The sequence below is a fragment of the Nannospalax galili genome, unplaced genomic scaffold (assembly GCF_000622305.1).
Source record: "Nannospalax galili isolate Female #2095 unplaced genomic scaffold, S.galili_v1.0 scaffold831, whole genome shotgun sequence".
In the NCBI taxonomy this organism is placed as follows: Eukaryota; Metazoa; Chordata; class Mammalia; order Rodentia; family Spalacidae; genus Nannospalax; species Nannospalax galili.
Window position 1 is genome coordinate 1,407,875 of NW_008329142.1, and position 11,068 is coordinate 1,418,942.

At 41.1% G+C, this 11,068-nt stretch overlaps 1 protein-coding gene across 2 annotated transcripts in view; it reads right to left on the reverse strand.

Moving 5' to 3' along the window:
• Positions 1 to 7,952: 7,952 nt before the first annotated feature.
• The window catches only part of Cenpw (centromere protein W), a 6,422-nt gene continuing 3,306 nt past the window's right edge, over positions 7,953 to 11,068 (reverse strand). Inside the window, exons 2-3 of one of the 2 annotated variants that reach the window (XM_008833645.3) lie at positions 10,922 to 11,035; positions 7,953 to 9,202 (exon numbers count right to left, since the gene is read on the reverse strand). In XM_008833645.3, the coding sequence (XP_008831867.1) occupies positions 9,176 to 9,202; positions 10,922 to 11,035 (141 nt within the window). In that variant the 3' untranslated portion in view covers positions 7,953 to 9,175. Of the gene's footprint in view, positions 9,203 to 10,917; positions 11,036 to 11,068 lie in introns of those variants that run through there. The other variant, XM_029563744.1, reaches the window with a different exon arrangement.

The window sequence follows — 11,068 nt, forward strand, 5'->3', positions numbered from 1 at the left end:
GCTTAAGAGGAAAGGACAGTATAATTTTGTCAGGTTCCTTTCCGAATATGCGCCTGGCTGTATGTCAGGCCCTAATTGCTAACTTGAAGGCAATATCATACTTAGAGCTAAGCCTAGTTAGGTCCAAGGTAGCCAGGTGGATCCACGCCAGGGGGTCTTGCCGCCATAGCGCCCCCAAGACACCATTTTCAGTCCAGAGGATCAAGGCCAGTAATGGTTTTCCTGGGTCATACCATCGGAGTGACACAGACCAGAATATATGATCTATCCTATTAAGAAGATCCTTAGCTGACTGGGTGAGAGGGATCCTTGAAGTTGGCAAATTATGGCCTTCCAGCAGGGAGAACAAGGCCCAGAATTCCAAGTCAGGGACCGATATAAATTGCTTGAGCCAGTTTATAGTCCCACAGAGTTCTTGGAGCTCAGTCAAGGTATATATAGTTTTTTTTGTAAGATGGAAGGTTTAAGTGGTTTAATTACTGTATCTATATGATAGCCAAGGAATGTGAAAGGTTGGATATATTGTAACTTGTCTCGTGCAATGTGGAGACCTAGACATTCTAGATCGGCAAGCAGACTGGGTATTGCAGCCTGTAAAGTACTGTGATATTTGTGTGCTCGCAAATCCTTGGGGTTGGTGGTTAAGGCCTTATTAACATATAATTGACAGATTGTGGGGCTATTTTTCATACCCTGTGGTAGTACCTTCCACTGGTATCTCTTGGCTGTTCTTTGAAATTTGGGCCCCCATACTGTGAAGGCAAAGTGAGGTCTATTTTGCTCCACTAGGGGGGTTTGGAAGAAATAATCCTGGATATCAAGTACTATGATATGATGGGATGGAGGATGGCTGTAGGGTGTGGTAAGAACACTTGTAGCAAGCCCATCTTTTCCATCTGGTTATTGACTGCTCTAAGATCTTGGAGGAGTCTATATTTCCCCGATTTATTTTTAATAACAAATATTGGAGTATTATGTTTACTGAGGGCTCAATGCAGCCAAACCTCAATTGTTCAGCTACCAAATTTTTGATGGCAGATAATTTAGGTTCTGTTATAGGCCACTGATCCACCCAAATGGTATCATTAAAGAGCCAGGTGATATGGATCAGCTCGGGGGCCAAGACTGGAGTCGATCCCGGGCAGGTAGTGGCCATTAGGATTGGAGGCATTGGGCAAGGTGTTGTCCTTTCCCTGATAGTCCCAAGTTATCGTGGAACATGATATCATCATACAAGGTGCAGTCATCCATGGTAAGGACCACTCCCATGTCCTCTAGGATGTCTAGGCCCCATAAGTTACGGGAAACATCCACTACTATGGGGGTAACCGTGCCCTGGTTTCCTTTCAAGTCCTTCCAATATACTGGATGTGTGACCAGTTTGGTACCTTGTGTGCCGCCAACTCCTTTTATTGGTGGGCCTGGCCAGTATTTGCAATGAGGGAATTTAAGGGATTTAGTTTCTGATATAATGGTGACATCAGCCCCTGTGTCTACTAGGCCCTTTATGGCAGTTCCATCTAGGAACCGGGTCATTAGTGGGGAGTGGTTGAGGATTGAGAAAGTCCATAATATCTGTCTCGTTTACCCTCTTGTGGATGGGGCTGAGTGGCGCCTCAGGTGGAGTTTAAAGGCACCGAGTCTGGTTGAGGCTGTGACCTAGTCTTTAATCCAATAGGGCCTGCTCTGGGGTCCAAGTCTCTGGTAGCGAGTACCCATTTGTGAATGTTATCATTGCAAACAGGCGCAACAGCATTGGGAGTAGGAGTGTTTAGGCTCTCCTAAGTTAACTGTTTGATAAGCACATCTCGGATGGGTCCAGACTCCCACCTTCTGCTCTACTGCCTCAGTGACATGGGTAAGGAAGTCCGTGAAGGACTCCCCTGACTATTGAATCAAATTATTTAAAAGACTTGCGGGTCATGGGGGGAGCAACATTTAAGGGCCTTAAAGGCCAAGTCAGAAACTTGTTGAAAATAGGCATGGAGGCCAATAATGGACTGGGAGATGGGGTCAGTATATTGTCTGCATCCCATGAGCATGTGCAATATAATGTTGAGGCCATATTGGAGATTTAGGCGTGTCGGGTCTTCAGCCTGATTGTCATAGGCTGTGCACCAGTTTAGAAAGACTGAGGGTTCTAAGACTGCTTTTAGTAAATTATACCAATTCATAGTGGGTTTGTAAATGTAAGGACCATTGATGAAGAACTTTTTCGAAATATGGGGAGTCAGGGCCTGACTGCTCAGCTGCCTTGCAGATAAGTACAAGGTCAGTGAGTGGGGTGGGCAGCCATGGACACTGCGCCGCACCGGGGCCGACGTTAACCGGAAATGAGGACAAAGGCTGGTGAGGGTTTAAAAAGGGCAGCCTAAGAGGGAGGGGCACAGTAGCAGGGGAAGGGGCGGGATGGCTATTGGAGAGGAGAGTAACTCCTTCCACAGGTATCAGGGCAGGGGAATTTCTGTGCATGGTAGCTCTAGGAGAGTACCCTGAGATAGAGGCAAAGGTGATCCTTCCTTATTGGAAGTGGGCACAGAGGTGGCATCCACCTCCAGGTCCGGGAGGTCCAGGATCGAGGTAATAGCCAGATCTACACTTGATTGCTCCCGGCAGTGCTTGTTGTGGGCCGAGACCACTTCCTCAGAAGAGGAGGATTTAAGGCTAGCAATGATGGCTAGGAGGATTGGTACAATGCGGGGGGACTGATCCCTGACCCAACCTCCATTTTTCAGGCCAGGAAGCGGACCCGCATCCACCTGTCAGAGTCCCACATGTTTTCAGGGGAGACCCATGGAGATAAATTAGTGGCTTCATCCCAAAAGTGTTCGATATATTTTGGTTTTACTTTCAACCCTCTGGTTTTAAGGAGCACCTTGAGTGCTCCCATTTGTGATTCCCTGCATTGTGGTGGTAAATCGCCATTGTGGGAGGGTCTCATGAAGGGGAATTCGCCACAAAAGTAGAAGACAAGGGTGACTACCAAGAGGGCACAAAGGAAGCAAAAAAGCACTGTGAGCCACTCGGATATAAACCACGCCAACACGTAAAGGTGTATCAGATCCAAATGTCTTGTGCTCAGTGAGGGACTTCTGGAGGCCATGACACCTCCAGCCGTATGCTTACACAGTGTCTCTGGGATAGGCAACAGGGTGACCTGTAGCCTGGGCTCTGAGTTCTGGGTGGAAGAGCCCTTATGTGAACTCACCGGGATGAACCGAGAGGGGGTGGTGCTGACGTGGGCTTTGGGACCACGTGGCAGAGTGTGCCTCCCTGATCTAACAAACTAGTCCAACAATAAAGATGACAGACAGGGTGGAGGGGACAGAGGAGGGGGCTACTCGCTCACCCTCAAGCAGCCGAAGAAACAGACAAATCCAGGGTCTTACTTACCAAATGAACCGAGGTTCTGGGTGTCGCCAACACCGTGGGCAGGTGTTGCGGGTTCTCCTCAGGCCAGCTGTGAAGACCCTGACCTGGATGGGGTCCCCTGCCAATTAGGGGGGCAAGAGGCACTGAGTCAACACACAGACTCCGGGAGTTGGGTAGAAGCAAGCACTAGGCGAGGTACAGCAGGCTCATATAATGCAGGAGGGGGTAGGCCTTATATTTCCCTTTTCTCCACCCCCAAGTCCCTTTAGTCAGCATATCGTTTTCTGATTGGTCCACGCCTGCAGTCTCTCAGCAGTCACTGGGCTCGCGAGCAGGGTATGGAGGCACGGGCTCCTTTTCGCAGGCTATTTGCGGACCAAGACGTGAATTCTCACTGAATCCCAGGGCTCTGGGTCCACGCCATCTTTAGAGGCCTCCTGCTACACAAGCCAAAACTTCTCCAACTTCACACAAGATATCTCTTTGAAGAGCTGGAGATGGATCTGTGGTTAAGCGCACTAACTGTTCTTGCAGAGTACCAGGGTTCGATTCCCAGCACCTAATGGAGGCTAACAACCATCCATAACTCCAGTTCCAGGGGATCCAGTGCCTTCTTCTGACCTCTGTGGGCACTGCATGACACTGCTGCACTTACATACATGCAGGCAATACATTCATACACATAATAAAATTTTTTAAAAGATATTTCTTTGATATGATTTTTTCAGCAGTTTGTCTATTATACAGCTTCAAACAAATCAAGAAGTGATTCCAGCTTGAATAGCAATCCTGAAAAGCTTACTTTAATAGTTTTTTTAAAAGAAATTTACAGAAGGGTTGTATTAGTCAGGGTTCTCCAAAGAAACAGAACCAGTAGAATGAATATATATGTAGAGAGATTTATCAGCTTAGCTCACAGGATATAGTCCGAGCAGTCCAACAATGGCTGCACCACACTGGGGAGGCTGAGAATCCATAGTCGCTCAGTCCACAAGGCTGGATGTCTCAGTAGACCTGATCTGGCACTTGTAGGTCTGACAAATTCCAAAAGATCAGCTAGTCTTCAGTCTACAGCAGCAAGACGAACTCACCAGCGAGACAGAAGGCAAGCAGCAAGAAGCCTGGCATTCTCCTCTGCCTTCATCTTTTATATGGGCTGCCATCAGAAGGTAACACCCACATTTAGGGTGTGTCTTCCAGCTTCAGATGATCCAATCAAGAAGATCTCTTTCATTTCAATTAATCCCAGATCCAGTCAAGTTGACACCCAGGATTAGCCATCACAAGAGTTGAGAAGTTAGCTCAGTGGTAGCTTGCTTGCCTGGTATCCCCAAGGCTCTGGGTTCAAGCCAGTTAGCAGCAACAACAAAATCACCTCAAAAATCACAGGACAAAAATCAGAAATGAAGGAGGGCATAGGAGAAAAATAATTGAATGCAATAGAGCTTTAAGAAAGTTTATCAGAGGCTGGGGAGCCAATTCAGCCACTAATAGCATATGCTGCTTTTGTACAGGACCTGAGTTCCATGCCCAGCACCTATCAGGTGACTCACAACCACCTATAACTCCAGCTCCAGGGAACCCTATGCCCTCTTCTGGCCTACACACACACACACACACACACACACACACACACACACACACACACACACACGAAATAAAAATTTTTAGAAAGACTTATCAGTAAAACTTCTGCTTTAGTGCTCTTATATAAATCATACAAAATAAAGGCCTTAGGTGACTCAGTATTGTTATAATCACTTCAAAGTTTTAAACTTAATTATGTTAGGGTTTTGATATATCCAAGTAGTACAGTATTCCTCATGTTAACTTCTCAAAACTCTATCATCACAACTCAGGAAGGCCATGGAATTGGTAAAGAAACCTTACTATTGGCCATGTGGGACTAGGGAATTGATGCTTCTTCCTCATCAAGTCCTATCAGTTCAAAACCCAGCTCCTGTTTCAAAATTAAATATCTGCACATAAGCAGCTCCTCTAAGAATTTTGTTTTCTCCAGGTCTCACTTTGCTGTTGTAGTCAGATATTTTAAATGTCTTAAAACCTAGCATAACCTGGTACTGTATTCTGACTTTTCTTATGTATATGAATTGCAACACATAAGCAAACAATCTCACCTGCTTTTATGGCTTTTAAGTCATGCATTCCCTTGCAGGTTCTTTTTTAGGTTTTCTATCATATAATGCATTTGCATAATCTTTGGCATATACTCTTTCAGTGTCTAATTAAATAAAAGAAACCTTTTATTAGGTTTGACTTCCAGGTTACTAAAATTCTATTTCCACTAGGAGAAACAATCACTGTGTTTTTCCTTTACTTTTTGGTAAAGATTTTTGTTTTTTGTCACTTGTGCCATGGTGCACATGAGGAAGTTAGAGGATAACTTTGTGGAGTGGGTTCTCTCCTTCTACCTTTACATAGCTTTCAAGTATCAAACTCAGATCATCAGGCTTGCATCACTGGGTCGCAAGTCTCTTTACCTGCTGAGTCATTTCACTGGCCTTGTAAATTTCTTTTGAAAGAAAAACTATAATAAACACTATTAGACTTGGCTTTTCCTTATTTTCAATTTTTAAAATTATCTGTAGATTAACCTACATCCTAAATCCCAGATTACTCCAATCTGATTAAGAACAGAAACTTTACATTCCTAATCCCTATAAACTGAAGCTGAGTAACTTAATATAAATTCCAAGGACAGGTCTTACACCTCATGTGCTGGTAATATAGGAAGCTCGCCAACATGGCAAGTACCATAATCCAATTTGGAAACAAGATTCCATATCATCTGAAAGACTCTTTCCACTCTTAATTCTGTCTTGCTCAAGAGTATTTTTCACTTGACAGGACTGTAGTGCAGCTAAAATTTCACAATAAATAGGTATAGCAGGTTACTTGGAAGAACATACAAAAGAATCCTTTAGTCCCGTTATCCAGAAACTTTTGCGATATTGTCATTACCTTTTGTTTTAAATTATACTATTGTTATTCTACTACCACTTAGCCTTTTAATTGTAGAAAACATATTTTCTAGAATTCTTCCAACTAAGGTTTGAGATGAGATATAGAAATTGCATATAGACCCCTAATACAGAGAATATATGAAATGTAGATTATTACCATGTATTTGGTATTAACAAAAATATTCCACAATACATCAGTTACATTTTTCCAAATTTGAACAAAGTCATGAATAGTGGGATACTGTTTCTCATTAGTGTGCTACCAATTTCTGCCTTCAGATCTGTCAAAATTTCCCTTAAGTTCTCAAATAACTTAGGGGCACATATATTTACCACAGCTATACCTCCTGCTGACCTGACCCTGCATCAGGGCTTGCACTAGATAGACTTTCTGAGTATCTAGAGATAATATTAGACCAAATCTCTATTTTGCCTGATATAAATACACTGCTTTCTTTTGGTTACCTTTAAATATTTTTTTTGTCCTTTTGGTTTTAGCCTGTTTCTAAAACTAAAATGGATACCTTCTAGCCATGCCATCAATTTTTTTATCCTTTAAAACATTCTATACTGTTTGATGATTGATTTTAATCCACTTACACTTGGAGGTATTGTTAGACTTCTGTATTCACAAGTCTGTATCTGGGAATTCAAACAAAATCACATTGAAAGTATTTTTAAAATGGCATGTGTACTAAACACATAACTTTTGTCATTATTCTCAAAACAATCCTGAATATTTTCGTACCATCTATATTGTATTGGTTATTACAAGTAACCCACAAAGGATATGTGGAGTGGAATATTTATATATCACACTGTTCTAGTTTGCTGTCTTCAGACCTCCATGGGCATTGCACGACACAGGTGCACTTACATGAAGGCAATACATTCAGCCACATAAAATATTAAAAAATAAAGAGGCAGGCTGATTCAGCATTATTTTTTTTTTTTTTTTTTTTTTTTTTTTTTTTTTTTTTTTTAAAAAAAAAAAAAAAAAAAAAAAAAAAAAGAGGCCAGCTTGACCTGGAACTCGCTATGTAGACCAGACTGGTCTGGACCTCAGAGATCCACCTGCCTCTGCCTCTTAAGTGATGGGATTAAAGGCATGTGTCACCATGCCCAGCGATTCAGTATTCATTGTAATGCCAAGAATAGACCTAAACCCTGAGAACTACCAGTTCCTTCAGATGTCTCATAGAACTATGATCTTGAGCCAGGCTTCACTCATTCTTTTATTCAAACAGTATCTCCAGCTTAAATTGGAGAACTCAAAGCTACCCCCATTTCATCAGATAATCATGCCCTTTGATCTCTAGGCCTAAAATATCACATATACACACAGTTACAGACAGACTTCTCAGCTCTTCTCATTATTTTCAATGAGAAAAGCATTGCTTTTAGCTCTTTGATATGGTAACTAAACACACTCATATTCATTTACTGTCTTGGATGTAGAGCAAAGTGGAGTCCTAAGGGATTACTATCAGGTACCCAGGTCACAAGATGAGAACACGGCTCAGTGAGCTTGTTTATACTGTAAGAGTATATTAGCCACATTTCTGTCGTTGTGATAAGACAGAAGTAAGACCAAGGTAACTTATAGAAGGAAGAATTTATTTAAGCTTAGGGCTCCAGGGGAGAATTCAAAATGGTATGGGAGGCATGACAACAGAGCTGGCTGGAGCAGAAAACCAAGAGATCATATCTTCAAGCAGTCACAAGAAGCAGAGAGCAGCTAGAAATCTGGCAAGGCTTAAGAACTCTCTAAGCCCACCCCCAGTAACATGCTTCCAGCAAACCACACCACCTAAAGCCCAAACAGCACAACCAAATGAGGACCAAGTGTCCAAATACTTGGAGCCTATGGAGAATATTCTCATTTAAACCACCACATTCTACTCCCTGGCCCCCACAGGCTCTTAATCATATAAAATGCAAATCCATTTAGTCCACCTTCTAAAGTCCCCATAGTTTTTACCAGTCTCAATACTATTCAAAGTCCAGAGTCTCTTCTCAGATTCAAGGCAATCTCTTTAAGTCCTATATAACCAAAAGATAAATTACATACATCCAACATACAATGGAACTGATACATATTCCCATTCCAAAAAGTAAAAACAAGACTGAAAATCACCAGGACAAATATCAAATCCAGTAGCTCCATGTTCGACTTCTGGAACTTTACCTTCAAAGGACTTCGATGGCTCAGCCCCTCCTGCTTTACTGCATGCATCTCTCACTTGGATTGGTACCACTCCATGTATGCAGCTCTCCTTGGCAGATATCTCATGGGTCTAGCATCTTCAGTGTCTTGGGGTCTCTACTACCAACTAGGCTTCGCCTTCACAGCTTCATGCAATGACCTGTTAAGGGCCTCTTGGTCTTTGAGGGTCTGTCATGGCTGCATGTTGCCTGTCCTCAGCCACTCTCTGAAACCTCAGAGAAAGAACCAGTGACCCCATCACTCTTGCATCTTTCATGCCTCTAAACCCAGCATGCCATGTGAATGACACCCAAGTTTGGCTGCCAGTTTTTGGCCCACTTCATTCACGTTACTAGTAGCTTTTGTGAGTTGCAAACTATTTAATATAGTATGATTTCACTGTTGATTATCAAATGTTTACAACAGCAACAACACAGCAGTAAACTAAGAGTCACTTAAAATTAATTAAAACAATTTAAAAAATAAAATGTAAAATACACACATTTGTAGTCAATGTCTTTAATAATTCACAATCTAAACTGATACATAAGAAGTGCCTTTATAACATTACCAATTAAATAACACATCATACAATTTTCAGACGTGTTGACTTTTAACCTCTGCTCTTCTTTAGAATTACCTGGGGGAGGGGGAAGGAAAATAAAGATATATATAAATATATATATAAAAATAAATATATATATAATTCCTATGAATAAAACAATTATTAAAAAGTTAAATAGCTATTTGAGCACAAAACATAAGCCTCTGATCTGTAAAAAGCCATTTTGGAAGATGGTTAGAGAATCTGTTACCTTAAAAGTGATCTGTCTTCAAAGTGACCTAGATTTCTCTTGCACAAGTCTACTTTTCTCAATGAATGTAAAACATGCCTAGATTATCAAAATCTTGTTTTATAGTCACTTTCATTCATTAACCTCTCCAATTTCAACCCAAAAATATCAAAATTGTTAGTTTTAAACGAGGTATTTTTTAAAACAAATTAGTGATCTATAGTATTAAAAATATTCTAAAACTTGGGTTGGAGAGATGGCTCTGTAATTAAGAGCACTGGCTACTCCTGCAGAGGACCCAGATTCAACTCCCAGCACCCACATGGCAGTTAACCATCCATAACTCCCAACTCCAGCAGATCTGATACTATGGTCTGACCTCCACAGGTACACACGACATGGGTGCACTTAGATGCATGCAGGCAAAACATTCATACACACAAAATAAAAATAATAAAATATTTTTAAAAAAAAAATTTTTTAAGTATTCTTAAACTCCCCAAGTGTGGTGGCACACGCCTTTGATACCAGCACTCCGGAGGCAGAGAGAGGCAGATCTCTGTGAGTTCGAGGCCAGCCTGGCTCCATAGTAAATCCAGGGCAGCTGTGACTACAGGGAGGCCCTGTCTCAAAAAAAAAAAAAAAAAAGCATTCCAAAACTCAAACCTCCACAAATCAGGCATTTCATAATCATAAAGTAGTACCAAGTAATACAAATTCACTGTAGCAGAAATGTCTCACAGTTTAGCTGGAATTTTACCGGCTGGAGGCCAAGACTGGTCATCTTATACTGAACAATTTATTTCATATACAATTTTCAAAACAAGCTGTTGCAGAAAAAAGACAAAGGGAGATATTTAGGTGTAAAAAGGATGTCAGGGTTAGGCCTAAATTATCTCCAAAAAAACTTTTAAAAAAGATTTTAGCTTCCATATATATTAGTAAAAATGATCCCAAGGACATATGAGATGGCTCAGCTGGTAAAGACACTTACTGGCAAGGCAGTCAACCTGAGTTCAATCCCAGGGACTCACATAGAGGACAGAACCAACTGTGAAAGCTGTCCTGACCTCCATATGTGCACTGTGCACATGTGTACACAAACACAAAGGTAATAAAAAAAATTAGATAAAACAAAACTGAAAATGTAAAACACACACATATAATCCTTTTCAAGCTTTTAATCCTTATATTACCTTACCAGCACCTCTCTGATCTACAAGATATTAATACAGGTACTGCAAAACAAGGTATTATGTGCTTAAATTGAAATAAAAATCTAAATTAAAATGCTGGATATATTATGTACCCAAATACATTACTAAAATGCTATTAAACTAATTCGACAAGTTTCTTTACTGGTACATTTCTCATAATCTGTCCTAACTTTGTTTGACTGTAGTTATAAAAGATGCTAGTATTGTGAGAAACTGGATAAAGGGTACATGGGAGCTCAAATATTAATTCTCTGTGTTAGCCTACAAGTATTTCAAAATAAAAATCTTTAAATGGTGGCCCTGGTGGTATTTTTAAGTTTTGCTCAAAAAAAGGAATTTACATTTTACCTTTGCTGCAGACAGAACATGATCCTTTTTGATGACTCCACACTTACTCTCACACGCATTTGTCCTGGACTCTTCTGCCAATCGATGAACAAAGAGTAAGCAATTCAAATGAATCTTTGAAAGGAAAACACATATATCATCAGGTTT